The sequence below is a fragment of the Rhinolophus hipposideros genome (genome assembly GCF_964194185.1).
Source record: "Rhinolophus hipposideros genome assembly, chromosome: 8".
Taxonomy (NCBI): domain Eukaryota; kingdom Metazoa; phylum Chordata; class Mammalia; order Chiroptera; family Rhinolophidae; genus Rhinolophus; species Rhinolophus hipposideros.
Window position 1 is genome coordinate 5257058 of NC_138054.1, and position 25195 is coordinate 5282252.

At 37.1% G+C, this 25195-nt stretch overlaps 1 protein-coding gene across 11 annotated transcripts in view; it reads right to left on the bottom strand.

Annotated features, from left to right (window-relative positions):
- The window catches only part of ECI2 (enoyl-CoA delta isomerase 2), a 37697-nt gene that overhangs the window by 1027 nt on the left and 11475 nt on the right, over positions 1–25195 (bottom strand). For all 11 annotated transcript variants that reach the window (XM_081057075.1, XM_081057076.1, XM_081057073.1 and 8 more), the window contains 7 exons: positions 22881–22979; positions 22458–22646; positions 20511–20580; positions 14476–14578; positions 13609–13729; positions 9322–9411; positions 398–541 (listed from right to left, as the gene is read on the bottom strand). In XM_081057075.1, coding sequence (XP_080913201.1) covers positions 398–541; positions 9322–9411; positions 13609–13729; positions 14476–14578; positions 20511–20580; positions 22458–22646; positions 22881–22979 — 816 coding nt within the window. The remainder of the gene's footprint in view (positions 1–397; positions 542–9321; positions 9412–13608; positions 13730–14475; positions 14579–20510; positions 20581–22457; positions 22647–22880; positions 22980–25195) is intronic.

Consider the following 25195-nt stretch of genomic DNA (forward strand, 5'->3'; position numbering starts at 1 on the left):
ACATTTTGAGCAGCAAAAATATGAGAGCAATCAGTCACTAGCTATCACATATAAAAAATGGAAGTGCTACATGGTAAGAATCTCGTAAGTCAACCTATCCTATCTGATTTCTCACCTAGACTCAGAATAAAAGTGCTTGGCAAATACTGCCTACCATCCTCCTCAAAGTTATCCCCAGAAAGAACTGTCCCTCTGTCTTCATATCCTAGACATGGGATGACTATTTGATATGTTTTTAAAAATCCATATTACTAATGTTATTATAGTTATTTTAAATCTCAAATTTGGATGCACTTAAGGCCAACCAAGATATGTCTTGTTTTTTTGATTGCTTATTCTCTTAAGGTAAATAAATTATTTCCACGGTACCCACAAAGAAAAAAACAAGAATACTAACATTTGGGGGGAGCTTTGAGTATGCTTTCAGTCTGGTCCAAACTTCTTTCTGAAAAGTACTATCAGGAAAAACATCAGTAACTAGTCCTTGAGCGCACGCTTCTCTTGCTGTTAACTTCTTTCCAAAAATAAGCATCTCAGCTGCCTGAAATGAAAAGCAAGATTAAGAAATTACCTTAAAGAAAACAAGGCTCAGTTAAGTTCAGAATTAACTGCTTTTAGTAGACAGAGGAAAATTTACTTGTGGCCTTTTGAGGTTGCTAGGAATTCTCAAAGGAAGAAATTGATGACCTCAATAGGCAATGGTTTGTAAACTGTGTGCTGAGACCATTTTAGGTGCTCTAGAAGGTCTGCAGAGGTTGCTGCTTCTCTGTGTGTCTATGTTGGAGAGGCAAGAGCAAGGAGCCTAGGGCTGAAATGACCTGAAGTACATGCTGATTTTATAGCCCATGGAAGCTATGATTTTCCATTTTATACACTATAAATAATTACAAAAAAGAAAAGGGTGCCTGGATGGCTTAGTTGGTAGAGCACAAGCTCTGAACCACAGGGCTGCTGGTTCAATTCCCACACGGGCTAGTGAGCTGCGCCCTCCACAACTAGATTGAAGACAATGAGCTGCCGCTGGGTTGCCAGAGGGGCAGCCGGATGGCTCAGTTGGTTAGTGTGAGCTTTTAACAAGGTTGCTGGTTCAATTCACGTATGGGATGGTGGGCTGCGCCCTGCGCAACTAAGATTGAAAATGGTGACTGGACTTGGAGATGAGCTGCGCCCTCTACAACTAGACTGAAGGACAATGACTTGGAGCTGAAGGGCCCCAGAGAAACACACTGTTCCCCATTACTCCCCCCCCAAAAAAAGAATAAAGATCATGGTCATAGAAATGCCAGAGAATCCTAACTTTCAAAATTCCCTTCCCTGGAAAGTCTACCCAGTAGTCCAGCTCTGACGGTTTTCTTTTACCTGCACAAGTACTCAAATTACTTCTATTCGACTGAAAAAAAGTGAAGAAGACTAATATTTAGTTTCTAAAAGAACTGAGGTCACTAAGTAGGTATCTTTCTCTACATTTACAATTTCTCTTCCAGAAAAGTAAAGGCTATTCCATAGCCAAATTCTCCAAGCCTTGTGTTGGTTCTGCCCAACCTTTAAAAGTTAAAATGTATATAACAATTCAGTGACAGAATAAAGCGATTTTTAAAAATATATATGTAGTCAGATTACAGAGGGGCAGTAGTGCTCAGGCTCTGGTAAGACTGACAGGCAGCTCTGACCCAGGGAAGAGGCTGGGAAGAGTGTGATTTTGGCTGGGCTAGGAGAGAAGAGACTCCTCCACCCCTCAGCCACGACCTTTTCTGGCCTGTGGGTAGAGTGTGACACAGCTGGGCTGAGAGAGAGAAGACCCCTCCATCCCCAGCCCCTACCCTGTCTGGTCTGCCTAGGGCAGGGCAACTGCAACTGCAGAGGCTCTCCCAGAGATGAGGAGAAAGCGGCAGACACAATTACCGGCTTTCAGCAACTTAGAAATCTCCCACCCGCTCCCCACCTCCCCACACGGAAGCAGTGCCCTAAGACTCAGGAGTACTGGACACAGGGCTGGTGTTGCTACTTTTAGTGTGCATATGTGCAGGCAAAGGCAGAAACTGCACTGATTTGTAAAAACTATCATCTAGACCCCCCAGCCCCACACATTTAAATCTACAGTCCCAAAGTCACCCTGGGCACCAGGTGACCGGTTCTGCCTGCACAATAGGCAGGGACTCTCTGGTACAGCAGAGGACAACTTGGAGATTACTTGGTGGGCTTAAGCCAAGACTGGCACTGCTTTTTGTTTTGTTTTGTCTTTATACCTTTGATATCTTTGCCTGTGTTGAGTGGGGGTTATCAGGTATTTTTTTCATGTGAATGTATTTGATTTTTCTCTTTGTTGTTGTTATTGTTGTTGTTGTTGTGCTTGGAGATTTGCTTTGTTCTGAAATTGCCCTACCAGGGCCCAGCTTAAGAGGCACAATATTCAACATATCCAGAGGCCAACTCCAGGCCAAACCAGAGTACTACCGGGTTTGACCTACAAGTCACACACCCAGAGGGAATTCTCTACAGGCACAAGAGCCCATAGAGGCCAAACCACATTTAAGTGGTCAATCCTTACGCAGCAGAACACCCTGCGGTGGGCAGAGCCAAGTCTCACAACTGGTTAGCCTGGGAGTTAACCCCACCTACTCACAAACAAAAAGCAATTAAAGATCTTCTTTAACAGGACAATATACACAACACAAGAGTCACCTTTGGAGCACACGCAGAGGAGAAGAACAAAGTAGTGCAAGTCAAATATAAAGGACACAAACTACATAAGATAACCCAGCAAGAACTAAGAACTCTAGGGGATCTACCTAATACATCAAAGCAAACATAGAGAGTCAGCCAGAATGGGGAAACAAAGGAACATGTCCCAAATAAAAGAACAGAAGAAACCTCCACAACTGGAACCAAATGAAACAGAGGTAACCAACCTATCAGAGACAGAGTTCAGAACACTGGTGACAAGAATGTTTAAGGAGCTTAGAGACGACATAAAGAAAGATGTAGAAATCATCACAAACAACCAGTTAGAACTAAAGAACACAATTACTGAAATAAGAACTCTCTTGAAGGAATTACCAGCAGGTTAGATGAAGCAGAGGATCGAATCAGCTACTTAGAAGAAAAATTAGCAGAGATCACCCAAACAGAACAACAGAAAGAAAAAAGAATAAAAAACAATGAAGATGGTTTAAGACCTCTGGGATAACATCAAGCGCAACAACATGCGCATCATAGGAATACCAGAAGGTGAAGAGAGGAAGCAAGGGATTGAGAACATATTTGAAGTAATAATGTCCGAAAACTTCCCCAACCTGATGAAGGAAACCAACATACAAGCCCAGAAAGTGCAGAGAGTTCCAACCAGGATAAACCCAAACAGGTCCACACCAAGACACACTATAGTTAAAATGGCAAAGCTTTAAGACAAAGAGAGAATCCTAAAAGCAGCAAGAGAAAGACAGAGGATTACATACAAGGGAACTCCTACAAGACTATCAAATGACTTTTCTACAGAAACATTGAAGGCCAGGTGGGAATGGCACGAGATACTCAAAGTGATGGAAAACAAAGGCCTACAACCTAGATTGCTTTATCCAGCAAGGCTATCATTTAAAGTTAATGGAGAGATAAAGAGCTTCCCAGAAAAAAATAAGCTAAAGGAATTTATGACCACCAAGCCAGCATTGCAAGAAATACTAAAAGGACTTCTGTAAATAGAAGATGAAAATAATCTAACTACAAATTTAAAAATGATAATAACTATGTACCTATCAATAATCATTAAATGTAAATGGATTAAATGCTCCAATCAAAAGACATAGGGTGGCTGCGTGGATAAGAAAGCAAGACCCTTGTATATGCTGTATACAAGAGACTCATTTCAGATCAAAAGACACACACAGGCTGAAAGTGAAGGGCTGGAGTAAGATATTTCATGCAAATGGAAATGAGAAAAAAGCTGGAGTTGCAATACTTATATCTGACAAAATAGACTTTAAAATGAAGAACATATTAAAAGATGGACATTATATAATAATACAGGGATCGATCCAACAAGAGGACATAACCCTAGTAAACATCTATGCACCCAACATAGGAGCACCTAAATATATAAAACAGGTACTGACTGACATAAAGACAGATATTAACAGTAACACTATCATAGTAGGGGACTTCAACACACCTCTGACAACAAGGGACAGGTCTTCCAGACAGAAAATCAATATGGAAACAACAGTCTTAAATGATACATTGGACCACTTGGATTTAATTGATATTTTCAGAGCATTTCACCCCAATGCTGCAAAATACACATTTTTCTCAAGCGCACATGGAACATTTTCCAAGATAGACCACATGTTAGGCCACAAAACAAGTCTTGATAAATTAAAAAAAATTGAAATCATACCAATTGTCTTCTCTGATCATAGTGCTATGAAATTAGAAATGAACTACAGGAAAAAATCTGGAAGACACACCAATTCATGGAGGCTGAATAACTTATTACTAAATAATGAACGGGTCAAGCAGGAGATCAAGAAAGAAACCAAAAGATATCTCGAGACAAACGAAAATGAAAACACGACAACCCAAAATCTATGGGATGTTGCGAAAGCAGTCCTAAGAGGGAACTTCATAGCACTGCAGGCCTAACTAAAGAAATAAGAAACATCACTAATCAACACTTTATCTTTACACTTAAGGGATCTGGAAAAAGAACAGCAAAATAAGCCCAAAGGGAGCACAAGGAAGGAGATAATAAAGATCACAGCAGAAATAAATGAAATAGAAACCAGAAAAACAATACAAAAGATCAATGAATCCAAGAGTTGTTTCTTAGAGAAGATAAACTAAATTGACAAACCTTTAGCAAGACTCATCAAAAAAAAAAAAAAAAAAAAAAAAGAGGACCCAAATTAATAACATCAGAAATGAAAGAGAAGTGACAACAGACACCGCAGAAATACAAAAAATTTTAAGAAATTACTATGAGCAACTATATGCCAACAAATTTGACAATCTGGAAGAAATGGACAATTTTATAGAGGTGTACAACCTTCCAAGGCTAACTCAAGAAGAATCAGAAAACCTGAATAGACTGATTACCATCAGGGAAATTGAATCGTAATCAACAATCTGCCAACAAACAAAAGCCCTTGGACCAGATGGCTTTACAGGTGAATTCTACAAAACGTTCAAAAAAGAATTATCACCTATTTTCTTCAAGATCTTCTGAAAAATCCAGAAGGAGGAAAGACTCCCAACCACTTTTTATGAAGCCACTACCAACCTGATCCCAAAATCAGACAAAGACACCACAAAAAAAGAAAACTACAGGCCGATATCTCTAATGAACATAGATGCAAAAATCCTCAACAAAATACTAGCAAACAGAATTCAGCAATACATTAAAAAGATCATACACCATGATCAAGTGGGATTCATTCCTGGTATGCAGGGGTGGTTCAACATCCGCAAACCAATTAATGTGATACACCACATCAACAAAATTAAAAATAAAAATCACATGGTCATATCACTAGATGCAGAAAAAGCCTTTGATAAAATCCAGCAGCCGTTTATGATAAAAACCCTTAAGAAAGTGGGAATGAGGGATCATATCTCAACATAATAAAGGCCATATATGACAAACCCACAGCTAACATCATACTCCATGGGGAAAAGCTAAAACCATTCCCCTAAGTCAGGAACAAGGCAAGGTTGCCCACTATCTCCACTTCTATTCAACATAGTGCTGGAAGTTCTAGCCACAGCAATCAGACAAGAAAAAGAAATAAAAAGCATCCAAATTGGTAAGGAGGAAGTAAAATTATCATTATATGCAGATGATATACTATATATACAGAACCCTAAAGACCAAGAAACTATTGGAGCTGATAGATGAATTTAGTAAAGTAGCAGGATACAAAATTAATATTCAGAAATCAGTTGCATTTGTATATACCAATAATAAAACATCAAAAGGAGAAATTAAAAAAGCAATCCCATTTACAATTGCTCCAAAGACTATAAAATACCTAGGAATAAATTTAACCAAAGAAGCAAAGATCTGTACTAAGAAAATTATAAGACACTGAAGAAAGAAATGAAAGAAGATATAAATAGATGGAAACACATTACCATGTTCATGGATAGGAAGAATTAATATAGTTAAAATGTCCATACTGACTAAGGCAATATACATATTCAACGCAATTCCTATCAAACTATCAACGACGTTTTCGACAGAAATAGAACACATAATCCTAAAATTTATATGGGACCATAAAAGACCCCAGATAGCCTTAGCAATCTTGAGAAATAAGAATATACCTGACTTCAAATTATACTAAAGCCTACAGTAGTCAAAACAGCATGGTACTGGCATAAAAACAGACACCTAGATCAATGGAACAGAATACAGAGTCCAGAAATAAATCCATGCCTATATGGCCATTTAATCTACGACAATGGAAGCAAGAATGTATGATGGGGTAAAGACAGTCTATTCAATAAATGGTGCTGGGAAACCTGGACAGACACATGCAAAAAAATGAAGCTGGACCACCTCCTTACACCATATACAAAAATAAATTCAAAATGGCTTAAAGACTTAAATGTAAGATCTGAAACCATAAAATACCTAGATGAAAATATAGGAAGAAACTTCACAGACTTTACCCGGAGTAAGATTTTTACTGATATATCCCCTCACGCGAGGGAAGTAAGAGAAAAAATAAACATGTGGGATTACATAAAACTAAGAAGTTTTTTCACAACAAAAGAAACCATCAATAAAAGAAAAAGGGATCCTACTGAATGGGAAAAGATATTTGCCAATGATATATCTGATAAGGGGTTAATATCACAAATCTATAAAAAACTCACTCGACTCCAAAAAAACAAACAACCCATTTAAAAAATGGGCAGAGGACTTGAAGAGACATTTTTCTAAAAAGGACATACAGATGGCAAACATATGAAGAAATGCTCAACCTCACTAATCATCAGAGAAATGCGAATAAAAACCACAATGAGATACCACCTCACCCCAGTCAATGGCTATCATCAATAAACCAACAAAGAAGAAGTGCTGGTGCGGATGTGGAGAAAAAGGAACCCTTGAGCACTGTTGGTGGGATTGCAGATTGGTGCAGCCACTATGGAAAACAGTATGGAGGTATCTCAAAAACCTGAAAATAGAACTACCTTATGATCCAGTAATTCCATTCCTAGGTATCTATCCGGAAAACCCCAAAACTCCAATTCAAAAATCTTTATGCACTGGTATGTTTATTGCAGCACTATACACAATAGCCAAGACTTGGAAACAACCGAAATGCCCATCGGTCGATGACTGGATTAAGAAACTGTGGTACATTTATACAGTGGAGTATTACGCAGCCAAAAAGAAAAAAGAAGTCTTACCATTTGCAACAACACGGATGGACCTAGAGAACATTATGCTAAGTGAAATAAGTTAGACAGAAAGACAAATACCATATTATCTCACTTATATGCGGAATCTAAAGAAAAGAATAAGTGAATGAACTAATCAGAAACAGTTTTGGAGACAAAGAGGAAAAACTGAGGGTTGTTAGATGGGCGGGGCGGTGGGGATAAGGGGGAAGGTGAGGGGATTAGAAAATAGTCGGTAACCACAAGACGGCCACGGGGTTTTGAAAATTAATTTGGGGAACGTAATCAATAATGTAAAGATTTTGTAGGGTATTGAATGGACACGTCTCCCATTTGGGAGATCACCTCAGTGAAGATGTAGATGCCTGATCACTGCAATGTACACCTAAAGCCGAACAATAATGAATGCCAACTATAATTTTATATATGTATGTATACATATGTATGTATATACTTACAAGAGGCGGAGTACAGCATTGGGAGTGGAGACAGTGTAAATGTGATGGCTGGATGCGATGTCAGAGAGATAATGAATAGGGGGAGGGGAGTCCACAGTGTGAGGGATATAAATGATAAATGTCTAAGTATTACTTTGTCTTGTGAAACTGAAACTAATAACAAATATATATAAAATAAAATAAAATAAAAAAGAAAAAGTGGTAAATTGAAAAAACCCACATTTTCCATGAGAAAGAGAGTTATAGCTTAGGATAACACTCAATAATTTTCCCAGGGCTTAAAAATGATGGACATTTCAGACATGGAGAGCCTCCATGACGTATTTGTAGACACAACGGGGCTGATTGACAAACATCTGGTCTACCAAAACAGGATATAGATATGAAGTGGGTAGACTTTTTTTAAGATCTGCAACTAATTTTATGTAAGTCTAAGCTTACTTGCTGCTGCTATTAGAGCTGCAAGTCAACATTCATTTAATTTTGACTGAATTTAATTTACCACTACATAAAAGAGAAGAAGAATGACCTAAAGGTTGTAGGCAGTTCAGAGAAAGAAATCGAAATAATAGAAATATCTTAATGTATGAAAAATTATTAAAATATATTTTTCTCTCACATAATTTTTAATAAGTTCTACTACTAATTACTACTAATTGAACAGTTAACTAGTCTTACCGTTGCTTTGTTTAAATACGAACATTTATGTAATGGAAAGTAAATAATAAAAATAATATATCATTTCAAATAAATGTCAATTTTAATAACAAAAAATATATACATATGTACAACCAAAACCTAAAGGCAATGAAAATAGGCTCAATCCCACTCCTCTTTCAGATCTCAAGTGTTCACCAAACCTTTCCCTTTCCGTTGGCTCTCTGGACTGGTTAGGATCCTGTGGACTCATGCACAGAGTGTGGGCAATGGTGTTTCCATAAACACAGTGACAGATCTGAGCAGCAACTTAACCACTCCTGGGGCCTCGATACACTGGGAAAACCAGCTGATGAAAGGCTGACTGGGAGTGGTAAAACCCAGACGGCCTCATACCTGTTGGTACTTTACATGATTCTGAAAGTCAAGACGTCATCATTTAGTGGATGATACTTATCCATGAAGAAATTCAGTGGAAGAATTAGCTCAGCAACCAAGGGATGCTGGCACAGCCATGGTCCTTCACCTGATTAACACCCCCAGGCTGTGGCGGATGAGACCAGCACTGGCAGCCAGCTCAAGGAGCAGCCCCCAGTTGTGGGGCTGCAGAGAGTTTCTGACTTTCCCCCATACCAGACATTTTCTGTAGCCTGGTCCTTTTATATTTAAAACATTTAAGAGTTGGGGAGCAGACAGTTTGCTTCTCTTTTGTCTGTATCATTGAGGGAAAGAAGAGAACGTATGGGATTACTTTTCGAATAGAGATGACTTATTAAAATTTATTTTTAAGGTTTCCAAAGGTTACCTTGGCTGGGCCCATTATCTTCGGAAAAGTGTAAGAGGAGCAGCCTTCTGGACTTAGGCCTAGGTGACCAAAAGGAGTATGAAATGTTGCCTATTTGGAGGGAAAAAAAAAAATTCTTTTTGTACATGATTTTTAGAAATCATTACCTATCTCCTTACAATACTTAATTGAGAAACTTTTTTGAAAATTTAGAAATATTGTGTTCTTATATATACATAAAATTTACTCTTTTAATGTATGCAGTTTGATAAACTTTAACAAATGTATGCATTTATGTAGCCACCACCATAATCAAGATATACAATATTTCCATCACCCCAAAAAGTTCCCTTGTGTCTCTCCACAATCATCCATTCCTCTCACCCCCAAGCAACTTCTGATCTGTTTTCTGTCTCTACAGTTTTGACTTTTCTAGAAACTTATGTAAATGGGATCATACGTGTAGCCTTTTGTAGGCTTCTGCCCTTAGCATAAATCTTTGAGAATAACCATGTTGTTGTATGTATTAGCAGTTTGTTGTTATTTCAAGTAATATTCCATTGTATGGATGTGTCATAATTTGTTTATCCATTCATCAGTTGAAGCCATCAGTGTTATTTCCAGTATTTTGGCTGTTATAAATAAGGTAGTTATAAACATTTGTGTTCATGTTTCTGCACAAACGTATGTTTTCAATTCTCTTGGGTAAATACCTAGGGGTGGAATTGCTGGGTTGTGTGGTAAATGTATGGTTGAACTTTATAAGAAGCTGCTAAACTACTTGCAAAGTGGTGTACCATTTAACATTCCCACTGGCAGTATGTGTGTTCCAATGCTCCACATCCTCGCTAAGTCTTGTTATCATCAGCCTTTTTAACTTTAACCATTCTAGTAGGTGTGTAGTGGTGTCTCGTTATGGTTTCAATATACATTTCCCTAATGATGAAAGTGTTGAGCATCTTTTCATGTATTAGCCATTGGTATATCTTCTTTGGTGAAGTACCTATCACAAGTACTTCGAGTTAGATTCTTTATCTTTTTATTATGGGGTTGTAAGAGTTCCTTATACGAGGTCAGACAATTAAGTTCACGAGTTCATCCTAGAAAAAGTGCTACATACTTCATTGCTGAATATCACTATGGTCAACTTCGAAGGACTGCCCTTGGGAAGCTATGTACCGACGCCAACACCTAGTCCACCCTTCAAAGCAATTTTGGAACTCTTTTCCTGGAATGGCCATCAGAGTTGTTGTCGTTATTACTCTTGATGTCCTGAATGTCATCAAAATGTCTTCCTTTCAATATTTCCTTTATCTTCAGGTAAAGAAAGAAGTCACTGTGGGCCAGATCAGGTGAGTAGGGAGGGTGTTCCAATACAGTTATTTGTTTACTGGCTAAAAACTCCCTCACAGACAGTGCCGTGTGAGCTGGTGCATTGTCGTGATGCAAGAGCCATGAATTGTTGGCGAAAGTTCAGGTCATCTAACTTTTTCACTCAGCCTTCTCAGCACTTCCAAATAGTAAACTTGATTAACTATTTATCCATTTTGTACAAATTCATATTGAATAATCCCTCTGATATCAAAATTGGTTAGCAACATCACTGCAACACGCTCACAAACTTAATTGTCACACCTCATTCATATATGCTGGTTATAAGTCATTTTCTTGATGGTGTCCTCGTATGTTTTTAAGAGCCAGTTATACTTTATTTTCTGTGGGCTATTTATGTCTCTTCATTGCTCACCTATATATTAAGTTGTTGACCTATCCTTTTTCAGATGTATTTTTTTAAAATATTAGAGATTAACCTTCACTGAGTTGAAAAACTGTTTCCTCAATCTATCATTTGTCTTGATTTTGCCCCAGAGGTTTTTTGATTGTCTTTAAATACTAGAAACTATTTTAATATTCGTTATAATATAGTCACAATATTGGTTAAAATATAGTCAAGTTCAGGGTCTTTTTATTTTTATATTGCAGAAATATTTTTGTGTTTCTTGATGATCATTGACAATATGAAAACGGAATATTTTGGCTTCATTTCCCATAAGCAGATACGGTGTTTTATTTTAATGCATATTGTTAGGTGATATAAATATATAATGTATGCAGTATATAAATAGAAATAACAAAAATATAAAGTAAAAAGTTATTAATGTCTCCTATCTTCTCTTCCTCCCTTCCACAAAAGCAAGCTTATTTAAGGAAATATACTGAGAAGTCACAGCCTAAGGAACATAGCAGGAAACCGAAAAAGAAAAAGCCAACCATAGCTAAGGGGCTACAAACAGGTACATACAAAGCTGACAATAAGCTGCATTTAACTTATGTATAAGCATTATTATAAGTAAGCATTTAGCTTATTTTTAGAAAAGGAGCAGTAGATGTAGTTATGGGTTTAGTCTGATGTTCTGGTATCAGACCGCTTGGTAACTCTGGGAGTTTCTTATCCTCTTTATGCCACAGTTTCCTCATCTGTAAAATGGGGGTGAATATCTATCTCCCAGGACTGTTGTGTGTATTAAGTGAATATTACACTGTGCATCAACAGAGTGCCTAGTACATAACAAGTACTCAAATATTTATCACTTTTTTGATTCCTATCGTTTTATTAACTCATAGAGAAAATGTACCATTTGCTGACAGAGAAACTAACAGTCATTAACTATTGCCCATAATAAAGGGTAATTTGGTTATATGAGTTAAATATTAACCCACATCTAATACGGTATTTATTCACGAGTTAGTAATGATAAATCCTACAAAATGAATTCCTCGACACTGGTTCTTTCTTCTGTGTCTTTCCCTGATTTTAAACTGAACCTTATTTTAATTCAATTGCATGATGAACTCTTAGCACTGGTCACTATTTGTGAAATATTTTACTCTGGACCAAATCTCTTAGCATTTAAATTATGCGTGCACACACACACACACACACACACACAACATATTTATATTTCTACATATGTTCTATAATTTCAATTTTAATTCCAATTTATATCATAAGATGGAAGTCCTAGACAACTTTAAAAGGATGATGTTTAGGACAGTCATTTTGAATACAGTGGGAGACTTAGGACAAGATTCAAATATGACGATATTTGCCCTCCAAATAGTGAAGAATGAGACCCCCAAATTCAGGTCAGGAACTCCTCATGACACCCCTGTTTAAAGCAGGTCGATTAATTGGTCATTTAAGCCACAGAACGTGACCAAAGACTACTGATTTCTACCTTTGGACAGAAATTACCACCTATAAAAGTTAGGCAGCATAGCACCTAGAATTTCATTTGCTATTTTCAGGGGAAAATTATTAATAATTAGGTCTGCCAGCATGCCCAATCTGTTAAATGGAATCCAGTAAAAGATAAACCAAAGAGTTAAGGACCCTAATATATGGTCCTGTATCAGTGGGGAAAATACATCCAAACATAACTAGGAATCTCTTCAGTGGTAAAAACCACAAGTTTCCCACCAGATTGTAGATCAGCAAATCTTACCATCATATATGCAAAAGTCACTCTAAAAATCAGATAACCCTAGAAGTTGTTATTAGCTATACAGTAAAAATTCTAGGGTAAAAGTTCTAAAATAAATATTAATCATACCTTTGCTTATAATGTCAAAAACTGGAAATAGACAAGAGTCCAGTAGTAAGGGACTGGTTAAATCAGATAAGTTACATAACCCAAATGTTAGCACTGGTTATCTCTGAGTGGTAAGATAAGGAATGATGTTTAACTTTATTCTTTGTACTTTTCCACATTTTCAAAATTGTATTTTCTCCTATGACATATATTACTATTGTAGTAAGAAAAAAAAATCTGTAATTCAATGGTGAACAGAAGGCAGAATTATTTTGGGCAAGTAACTTCTCTGAGCTTTAGGAAGTTCCTTCTTATTCTAAAATTCTAAATTCCAGAATTCATTTACTTGGGAAAAAAGTATCAAATGATCCACTTGCATAACCTGCAAAGATGTTACCTACCCTCCTACCCCCTATAACAAGCTGTCAGGGTCTTCGGATTATTTTAGAGTAATATGAAAATTGCATCACTGCTGTGTATAATTTGATTAAAAGAGTTTAGACACTGGTCACAATCATATTGGTGTTTAGAAAAATTCAAGTTAAAAATTCAAAATAAAATGAGTCAAATTAGTTAGACTACCTTTTTGGGAAAAATTTAGTCCACCCAACCACAAACCAAATGTAACCTGTATGCTACTGGCAACAATAAAGGAGAATTCAAAGGATCTCATTTTTACTTGCATGACTTCCTAAATTTCTGGGAGCTCACTTACCTTGTCGGACGCATACACAACATCAAATAGCCCGAGAGTGGTGACTGCAATTCCCACAGCTGGACCATTTACCACTGCGATCAGAGGCTTAGGGAAATCTATAAAACAACCTACAAAATCCCTACAGAAATGGAAATACAAAAGCATATTCAAATGTTTCAAAGCAGCATTACTAAAGTATAGGTAAGACAGCAGGAGTCTGAAATAACAAACTCCTCTGGCCCAGCTGGGTGTTTCCACATCACCCAGCAGGGCTTCCCTGTCGTGCCACCTCCCTCATCTGCCACACCAGATTCATCCACGACACCCATCTGAATGGCACTTGATGGAAGCTCACAGAGTGAGTCCTACAGTTCAACCTTGTCTCAAATCTTGTATTCTGGGCAGTTACGTCAGGGCTGTAAACCTCCTGGTAGGCTTACAGATTAAGATGGCCGACTGAGCACGTGCTGTAACGTTACAGCCCAGTGGGAATCAGAGACTCAGCAGGGATAAATGAGATAGAATGAGAAGCCTTCACAGGCTCTGTGTTTTGAGACTACTTCAAAGTGTCCTATTACCAGCAAACATGGAAGTCATGCATTCCTCTGGCCAGATGAGAATTTGCTAAATTCCTCTGCCTTAATAGGAGAGAATTTTATTTACTACAGTTGACTTTTATGCTTTCCAAACAAATCTCCTGGAGAACAGTAGAATGAACAGAAGTTCAAGTGACAGAATGAAGGCCCACCTATTGATAGAAGCAGTTTAGGGAACTATGCCTGTTCAAAGTAACATTAATTACATTGACACAAAGAAGTATTTAAATAAATACTACTTTGATAAATACCAATGAGACCTCTATGATTACACAAATGTCACTCTTACCTCAGCATAATGGCACTATTTTTAGCTTTCTCTTCTACTCCACCAGCAGGAATATCAGTGAAGTTAGTCAGATCATTCCCACTACAGTAATAGTCACCATTTCCTGTAAATAAAATCAAGGAACTCACCATGCATTCATTCTATAATTACTGAGTATCTACTATGGACCAGGCTCTATGCCAACCACTGGAAACACACTGGTGAACCAGCTCTGGTTTTTGTCCTAATTTACAGATTAGTTGGTAAGTTGGACATATATTGAAAAACACACAAATAATAAATGTAAGCAACCCAACTATGACAGAAAGGAGAGGTACATGACGATAATACGAGAATATGTAATGGGGGTTTGCTTTAATCAAGGAGTTTAGGGAGGGACTTTCCTAAGGAAGGGGCAACTGACTGAGATCTGAAAGGCAGGCAAGATTACCTAGAAAAAAGGGTGTGGGAAGAACACTCATGCAGAGGGAACAGCATTTGCAAATGTTCTGTGGAGGGGGGAATCTCAGTGTTTATGATGGGTTCAAAGAAGTGCCACCGTGCCAGAGCAGGAAAAGGCAGGGGGAAGAAGCAGATGTAGGATGAGGAAAGGCAGGATGGAGCATGGGAGAATAGCCATTGAAGGTGTTTTATTGTTGTTGCTGTTGTAATTTTAAATTCAATTATAATTTACATACAAAATGACCAGTTTCAAGACAGTTCAATTAATTTTTTGATAATTGTAAATACCTGTGTGATCCATGTAGAACAAGATACAGCACATATCTATCATCCCAGAGAAAGTTCCCTTGAGCTCCCTTCCAGATATAATACCACCCCACCAAGTGGTGGGACTTTCTGGCTTCAATCAGCATAGAATAGTTTTGCCTTTATCTCAATGGAATCATACAATATGTACTTTTATGTGCCTGTCCTCTTTTACTGAACTAAGTTTTCAAGATTTACCATGTTCTTGTGTGTATCAATTACTCATTACTTTTTATTGCGGAGTAGCATTCCATTGTATGAATAGTCAACAACTTGTTTATTTACCCATCTATTAATGGACATTTTCTTATTTTCAGTTTTTGGCTACTGTGAAACAGGGATAATTGTTCTTGTACAAGGTTTTTTAAAATATTTTTTTTATTAGTTTCAGGTGCACAAGACAAAGTAATACTTAGACGTTTATCATTTATATCCCTCACACTGTGTGAACCCCCCTCCCCCCATTCACTGTCCCTCTGACATCGCACAGAGCCATTACATTTCCACTGTCTCTATTCCTAATGCTGTACTCCGCTTCTTGTAAGTATATACATACATATATATATATACATACATATATATATATATATACATACATATATATATAAAATTATAGTTGGCATTCATTATTGTTCAGCCTCAGGTACTTGTACAAGTTTTTTGTGAACATATCCTTAATTTATCTTAATTGCCCAGGTGTGGATTGGTGTGTCACCGAGCTGATGTGTAGTTCTATAACAAGTTGCCAAATAAAAAATAACACTCCAGAGTGTTTTCATATCAGAAATGTCTAAGAGTTCCAGTTGCTCCACATAATTACCAATATTTGGTATAGTCTGTTTTGGGATTTTAGCCATCTAGTGGGTGAAATATCTCATTGTGGTTTTAATTTGCATTCTTTGATGACTAATGATATTGAGCACATTTTCACTTCTTTTAGAGAAGTGTCCAAGTCTTTATCCAGTTTTTAAATCTGGTGGTTCATTTTATTAATTTGTAGAAGTTCTTTATGTATTCTGGATATTAGTCCTTAATCAGATTTATGTATGGCAATTTTTTTTCCCAGTCTGTGGCTTTATATTCAGTTTGTCTTTTGATAAGCAGACATTTTAAATTTTGAAAAGCCTAATTATAAATTGTTTCTTTTACGGTTAATGCTTTTTTTGTCCTGTCCAAGAAATCATTGCCTACCCCAAGGTAAACAAAGATATTTTCTTCTTATGTTTCTGGCTTTTATGCTTAAATAGCTTTTAAATTAATTTTTGTGTAGGGTGTAAGATGGGATTGAAGTTCATCTTCCCCCATATGGAAATTTAGTTGCTCTTGTACCATTTGTTAATAGATTTTTCTTTCTTATTTGGAAAAAGATTATATTGAAAGTAGTGAGGAGACTGGACTAGGAATGGGAGAGAGGCAGGCAAGAGGGGACCAGAGAGACTAGATATGGGCTCACTTCAGTTCAGAGTCCATGGTGGCTTGGACTAGTGCAGAGGAGACAGGGGACAAAAAAGGACTGATTCCAGAGACATTGATAAGGTGAAATGGGATTAGACTGGACATGGGAGGTGAGGGGGAGAAAACTGTCAATGAGTGTTAGGATTCTGGTCTACCTAATAGGGTAGATGTGCAGTCACCCACTGTGACTTGGAACATTGTAAAACATGTAGAGAGAGAAATGTGGGAGGTGACACCCATGAGGAAGTGCCAGGTGGGTACACCAGTCTGGGGCATCCTGGACTGAAGATATGCAAATCACTCACATATTGACTTTTGTTGAAGTGTGGACATGGGTGAGAGGGCCCAGGGAGAACATAGAGAAGAGTGCCTAGGGCTAAACCTTCAGGAACTCTCCCATTTGATGGCCACGTAGAGTATGAATCTGCAAAGAAGCTCGGAGAGAGCAACTAGGGAGGGGGGAAAACCAGGGGCAGGCTGTGCCACTGGAGCCCAGGGAAGACAGAACTTTAAGGATGGAAAGTTAGATGAAGCTTGAAAAAGTCCCAGTATTTAATGATACCAAGGTCAGTGGAGACCCAAGCAAATGGTAGAGATCCCAGTAGAATGGGTTCAAGGACAAGTTTCAAAGGAAAGAATCAAAGGACATGTTTGTTTTGCAGTAGGGCTTCGGACAGTTATATTTGGGGTACTGAGAAACAAAGAGCTGTGTGTGATTTTAGCAGTATTATTACATGATAAATTTGTCCCTTAATAGTTTCCTATATTTCTACCAGGAGAAAATAGTGCCACAAATAGTATTTTCAATAACTTTATGAGCAATAAAACTTCTTTTCCAAATTCTTATGCTAGTCATATATATATAATATATGTTATATTATATATGTATATATGTGTGTATATATATATATATATAAAATATATGTAGGGGTGCCAAAAAATGTATACAAGTGGACACTTTGGTCAATGTTGCTCAAGCAACAGTTCGCCACGAGAAGTGTCTGGATGCTTTGAGCACCTCTTGTCATTGCAGAAATCAAACGTGACTTGTATTCATCTTTTTCTATCGGTATGTATTGAGCATTACAATTTTAACAGTTTTTTTCTTTCTTAAAATGTGTATACATTTTTTTGGCACTGAATGTGTGTGTGTATGTGTGTAATAACATTAAGAGCTGAGCTGTCCTGTAGACTCAAAATAGAAGTGATGGACAGTAAAAAGAAATAAAAAGGTACCTGAGAGTTCAGGAACAAATGAAAGAGAAAACCATCACCATTAGGGAAATGATGCATTAGAAGCAGTAAAAGGGGAAGAGACATTGCTAAAAATGCAGTCAGGGCATTGGAGTACAGGATTGAGACAACTGAGCAAAATAAATGCAAGACAAGAGTTAAGAATTCAGAGAAAGTAACAGATAACAGTCCCTACAGACCAGACATTTCTTTCCCATAACTAGAATTTCTTTCAAAGAGAACAGATCAATTAAAACAAAAATATTCAGAGATACTATCAAAGAAAACTTGAAATAAGGTCTTAGTAATCAGTTTTTAAAAAGTGATAAAGAATGGGAAAGTATCCCATGGTCATCTAGGAAAAAAAATGATCTTATAAAGGGGCTAAAAGCAAAATTAATGGTAGCCTCAACATCTTCCCAGCAACATTCAATGCTAGAAAATAATCGAGCTGTATTTAACAGACTATACACTTGGAAGAGAGGATTAGGGGTATCGGGAAATTCATGCTAACTTTTTCGCGTTTCATAGGGGTTAACGACAGATACTGTCCAAAGGGAATAATACAAGATAGAGACGTTGGTGTGTACCCCATAAACCTATGAAAGGAATTACTAAAATAAGTAAAAAGCTTCCAAACTATGAGAAATAAAACACACACAAAGCAAAAGAAGGAAAACACAGACCATGAAGTAAAAAATAACAATCAAAAAAGCATTATAAATAGAAAGCATGTAAGGTGCCAGAACCAAAACCTAATAGGTCTGTCATACACATAAATCTAAACAGGTAAATGCACCTTTATGAGAAAAACTCAGACTGGATCAAAGGGAGAAAATACAACAATGTGCAAAAGACACTCAATAAAAAAATAATTCAGAAAAGTGTAAAGTTAAAATAATGGGTAAAGGTTTGCAGACAAGTGCAAACAATACTGAAGCAGGTGTTATGGTATTACTATTTGACAAGGCTGAGTTCAAGGCAAAAAGCATTAAATGAAACAAGACAGCCATTTTGTAATAAAAAATAAACTCCACAGTGAAGACCTGACTATAAATTTTTTAGTGTCAATAAGATAAAAACTTGCTTTATTTGAACAAAAAGGAAAAACTCACAGAAACACAAGACGCCTTTAATTCACTCTTTTTTAATCTAAGACAAATTCACTAGGAGCAAAACCAGAATTTGGCGAATCTAAATAACATCAATTAGAAAGGTAAGTCCAACTGATCTATTTTTTTAACTCTACACCTTAAAAATAAAGAATGAATACTTTTGAAGTGCTCCTGAATGATATAAAAAATTGGCCATTTTCCAATTCTTTATCTTCAAGATAAAGATTTGAATAGATAGTACCGTGTTTCCCCAAAAATAAGACCTAGCCGGACCATCAGCTCTAATGTGTCTTTTGGAGCAAAAATTAATATAAGACCCGGTCTTATATAACATAATACAATATAATATAATACCGGATCTTATATTAATTTTTGCTCCAAAAGACGCATTAGAGCTGACTGTCCAGCTAGGTCTTATTTTCGGGGAAACACAGTATATTATACTTTTATTAAAATATAGTTAATTTAAAAACATTACTTTCCTGTATCAAACCAGTGGTATGTCTAGACTATTGTATTTCTTATCTCCATTCTCCTAAATTACCTGGGTATACACATGAAATACCAGAGCCATCTTCAATGCTTCCCTTTCATTCTCTCGAATCAGCTATTACTTTTTCCCCACAAACCCCGTTTGTTTTTTTTGTTGGTTTTTTTTTTTAGTAAAAGCTATCTGATATGTCTAGATAATATTTATTTTACAAATTTTAACAAAAATTAAAAGAAAAGAAAATCACTCCTTCTGCCATGCCAACAAACAGTAATAGCTGTCTTCTATCGCGAATCGGCTGTGCTCCAGGGCCCTTACCTGCATTATCTCCTGTCACCATCGCAACCATTCAATGGCGTTAGTAAAACACTCTTCTCCATTCAGGAAGCAGAGGTCACCCACAGATAGTAAGGAGTAAGCCAGGATATAAACTCAAGTTGTTCTAAGTCCTGAGCTTAATTTAAGCCCACTACGCATGGTGCCCCTTCCAGATGCAGCGACTTTCTTTTTCCGTGTTCTCATCAGTCCAGGTCCATGGGCATCCACCATACTTTCCAGTTTGATACAATGCTAACGTAATTTTTAATATTTTTAAAAATGATCTTAAACATTTTCTATATTGTTGGTCTTTACAATTTTAATTTTTAATGCTTGTGCAATATACAATCTTGTGGATTTTCTATAATTTGCATTTTTATTCTATTATGGCAACATACTTAGAATGTTTTTACATTTTCACGATTATAAGCAATGTTACAAAAATTATTTTTCTTGCATAAGACCTTTCCTTTGGGAGGTACCCAATTTTAGTACTAATGGTATTTTTCTTACCATTGGTATCTGCTTTTTACATGACAAAGATATCAATCTTGTGTCTATTATATTTTCCATATATTTAAAAATTACAGTCTCTCAGTCCTAGAAAGTTTATTTATCTAATTTCCTATCTAGTACGAAATACCACAAATAGAAAGAAATCCAAGAAAATGTCTTACCTGTTAAAACAGTTATGGTTGAGTCATCCTTGCTTGCGGTTTTAAGTGCAAGCATGATTTCGTAATACATCTATATGAAAGAGGGAAGACGAGGGAAAGAAAGGAACTCTGAAAATGAGACCCATCAGCCAGTGGATTCACTAAATTTCAGTCTGCAAGCCTGCTCTTGGCAAAGTGCCACACATTTATGTTGGTTGTATTTACATAACCCAAAAGGCAGCCCAATACACTTGAAAGGAGTTTCATTCATTTTATAATGAATTGTATTATGTACCAAGTGCTACAGTAGGTGCTGGGGCTATATCCACTTTTTTCCAAAAGTGAACAAAAAAGATAGTCCTTGAGCTAATGAAGGGGATAGCTCTAAAATGGGTGGGAAGTACAAAGTAGCAGGAAGCTCAGAAGAGGCACTGATCTAGGGCGAGGAACAGGATGGGAGGGGTCCAGGGAGAGATTTCCTAGAAGCAATTTTTCAGTTGGGACCTCAAGAAGGAGCAGGAGGGTCCTAGGCAGTCTGGGAAGTGTTAATGAGTGTTAAAGGGCTGGGATTTCTAAGACATTGTAATGACAATCAAAGACAATGGGCCCAATATTTCAAATCAGCAACATCTCTGAAAACCTTGGCTGTGTAGTTGTTATAGCTTTTAATGCATTTAAAACAGTTACAGTTTCTACCTCGGATGAGACTTTAATGTGGGAAGAGAATGATGATGGCTGATATTTACAGATACACAGAGACTGAAAAAAAAAATGTATGGACTTTACAAAATATATGAATAAAGGTGAAATCATTTCCACTGAGGGAGGGAATGAAGAAGTCATTCCATTATTATTATAGATATGATGACACACAGCATGACAGGGTAACTGGCAAGAGCCATGATTAGGAGATGGGTATATCGGGTTTCAGTAAGGTTTTCCTGCTTATTAGTTATGTGAATTTGAGCAAGTTACTATTTAATCTAATTAGTTTATTGTTAAATAGTAACAACAGTGGGCTCCTTGTGGGGATTAAACAAACCTCTGTGTGGAAAGTGCTGACACATATTAGGCACTCTATAAGGGTAGCTAGTGTTATTATTACCATGATAATATATTAGGTTGGTGCAAAAGTACTTGCGATTTTTGCATTTGTTTTTAACCTTTTAAACAACAATCACTTTTGCACCAACTTAATAGAAATGAACAGGAGGAAAGAAAATACATTTTGAGAACCAAACATTTTATTAATTGAATGGCACATATCCAACATCATGGAATTCTTATCTAAGACTATTTTAAGTTATATGCTCTTTCTGCTACGATGTAGATGATAAATCCAATGAAAGGGGTTATAGCCTCTCAAATTTTACTTCCTTTCCAGCACCAAGCATCCAATTAATTCTTCATAAGTTTTTCAAGGTGAAAGGGCTTACGTGCTTATTTTTATTATCATTTTAGTTCAATGATAGGTTCAAAGACTAAAGTTGCTCTTGTGAAGTAGAACATTTCAAGCAAAGCTGGGTTGCAATCTATTTAAGATGAAGTCCTTCTCTCCTCTCTACTTGTATAAAATAAAGATCCATGCAGGTAGAATAGTACTCACTGTCAAGTCTAAGTGACATGAGGATACTTCTGGGCATAGTTTATATGGATCTTAGCGAACCTCTAAGCATATTCTCTTATATCAACGTATAGTCCATTGACATTAATTTATCTGGCCTTCCATCATTAGGAAAGTTACAGAGGTTTTGGGGCATGTAGGACCTGCCCGAAGCCCACAAATTCTAAATAATAAGTGCCCAACTCAGTTGTATGAAGATGTAGCCACTATTACTAATCTTTCTGCACAGACCAAATGAGATCACACAAAAAGTAGGAATGGTGCTGAAACATTATAGTTTTTGAGTGTAACAGACAGAGGAAGAAAAGAACAGGAGCATGAACTTCCAGGGCAGGTAATGTCACCTGAGTGCTGATTGCATTCTTTTTGATGGGCCGGTTCAGCATGATCTTTGTGATGCCGTCTTCAGAGGTCACCACCAGGTTTTCATATCCCTGTCGTTCCCTGTCTGCTCCAGGCTTCACTTGGCCAGAGGATTTGGATGAAGAAGTCAAACTGGACACCAAATCCACATAGTTTTGCCGGGCAGTTTCCTGAAGAGAAGATGACAAGTAACTTCAGCCCATGGTCAATGTATAAGCATTTTGAGAAACTTAACTGTGCTGAAAAGTAGCATCTTGCAATGAAGAAAGAACAGAGGTTCTGATTCAATAGAGTTACATCAAGATCTCTAAGGCTCCATCTACAGTAGATTGATAATGAGAAACACCTAACTTCCTTTAGGAGTATAGCAATTAAAACAAAAGCAGAGTAACAAGTAAATTTACCTTGGGCAGATTGCCAAGAACATTCCATGCGTCCCATTTGGCCTTATTGATCAAGTCAAACACACCTGGTTTGGGAATACTACAAGGTCCCTCAGTGGCCTGTGAAAGGAGGGGCAATTATTAGCCAAATGTCCATCCATGCAATTTGAAGCCTTAAATATTTAAGATCCATAAAATGCATAACTAGCACGAATGCACCTTTCCCTCCCAAACACTGTCACAGATGCATAAACAACAGAAAAAAGACTGGAGAGACAAAATGTGCCATTGGCTATGAGTCTCTAAAATAAGTTAACTGCCTGCATATGACAATAATGCAAGATAAAGGTTACGGGAAAGCACTTTTCAAAAACTTGAATAGTTCATTAGTTTTATACTGATGATCACATTTTTCACATATAATAGAATATTCAAGCAAACAATCTTCAAGCATAACTAGCCAATAAACATTTGAAAATCCACAGTATATTCTAAAAACCATTCAGAGGTACAAAAAACTACCACTAATTCAGCAGTGGATTTCTGGTAACTGAACAACAGAGATGTAATGTTGAGGGAGCAAGCTGAGGCTGTCAGAGCCACTGGCCCTTAGGAAACTGAACCAAAGGACTTGAATTGAAAGCAAAAAGCACCTGACTTTGTCTAAAGGGCAGAGAGAGTGTTTTCAGATGAATAAAATACCCTACTCAACTACTTTTCAGAAATGGCAATTTAAAACCCCACTTAATAACCACATTTAAAAATTTTTAATTTCATAATATAATTGGCTAAAAGAGGAAAGGAAAAAGAGGCTTTGAAAAACACAAGGAAGTAAATGAGGCTAAGACTTTGGAAAAACAGAGATAAAAGTGGCTCTGCACAAGTTAGGTACCTGAGAAATTAGAGCAACAGCCCTCAAGACTTCCCCAAATTGATACCCAGTGCGAGGCTGGGGAGGTGCTGAGACCACCTTCAGGTTCAATAATCTGCAAGAATGACTCACAAGAACTCACTGAAAGCTGTTATACTCCGATTACAGTTTATTGCTGGAAAGGATACAGAGTAACATCAGCAAGGGAGGAGACGCATTAGGGAAGTCTGGGGAAGTACCTGCCTCCGGTCCCCACTGTGGAGTTAGGACGGTGTACTTCTCCCAGAATTGATGGATGACAACGAACACGGAGCAGTGCCTAGGCAAGGTCACTGAAGCCTGAGTGTTCAGAGTTTTCACTTGGGGCTCCATCGCACAGGCATAATTGAAAGTGTAACGGAAGCCCCACCTCTAAATCATGTTGTTACTTGTGTGGCCAGTCCCACTCTAAATCACTGTTAGACTCTCCAGGGAAACAAAGACACCCCTATCAGACATGGTGTTTCAAAGCTGTAGATATTGGGTAACCTATGGTAACCTTGCCCAGAAGCCAAGGGCAAAAGCCAGATCTCTTTTTGGGTAAAGTTAAATTCTTCATTATACACACCCATATGAAAGTAAGAGAGGCTCAGACCAATCACAGAAAGAGAAAAACAGAACACACAGGAGCCCAGAGGGGCTGACTTTCCAGAGAAGTCAGTCCTTAGACATTGCAACTTAAAAACTTAAGTTTTACAATTTTGTTATAAAAACTTTCAAACATAAACAAAAATAAGTTATAATAAATTCAAAATATTCATCACCCAAATTCAACAACTATCCCTTTTTGCCATAGTTACTTTCCCCATCCTTTTTTTTGCTTCAATTATTTTATTGAATTCCAAACACCGTACTATTTCACCCCTATATACTTAGTACACATTCCTATATATAAAAAAAAAAAATCAACATTTTCTTATATAACCACAACGCCATTAACTGAAGTTCCTAGGTGTTATCTAACACTCAGTCCATATTCAAATTTCCCAGTTTTCTCAGACAACTTTTTCAGTTGATTTATTCTAATCAGCAACCAAATAAGATCTACACATTTGGTTGTTACAGCCTTTAAGTCTCTTACTCTGGAGTGATTCTGACCGGTTACTTTTTGAATAATAGCATTTGAGAGTCTAATATACAAACACTTACGTATACACCTGTGAAAAGCTGACATAGGTGGAGCCATTTTAAAATAGAGCCAGAGCAGCTATTGCAGAGGAACTGTCTTGCACATATTGGTCCTTGAAACTTTGGAATGTTTGAACTAGCAAAATAACCTTTGGATTGGGCCAAAGCAATACTGTCTTATAAACAATTTTTTGTGAAACCAACAGGAAAACTAACATTCTGACCACAAGGACTATTGATTTTGGACACTCTTTCTGAAGATATAATCAGTCAGCCATGTGTAGCTAAAGAGTAAGTC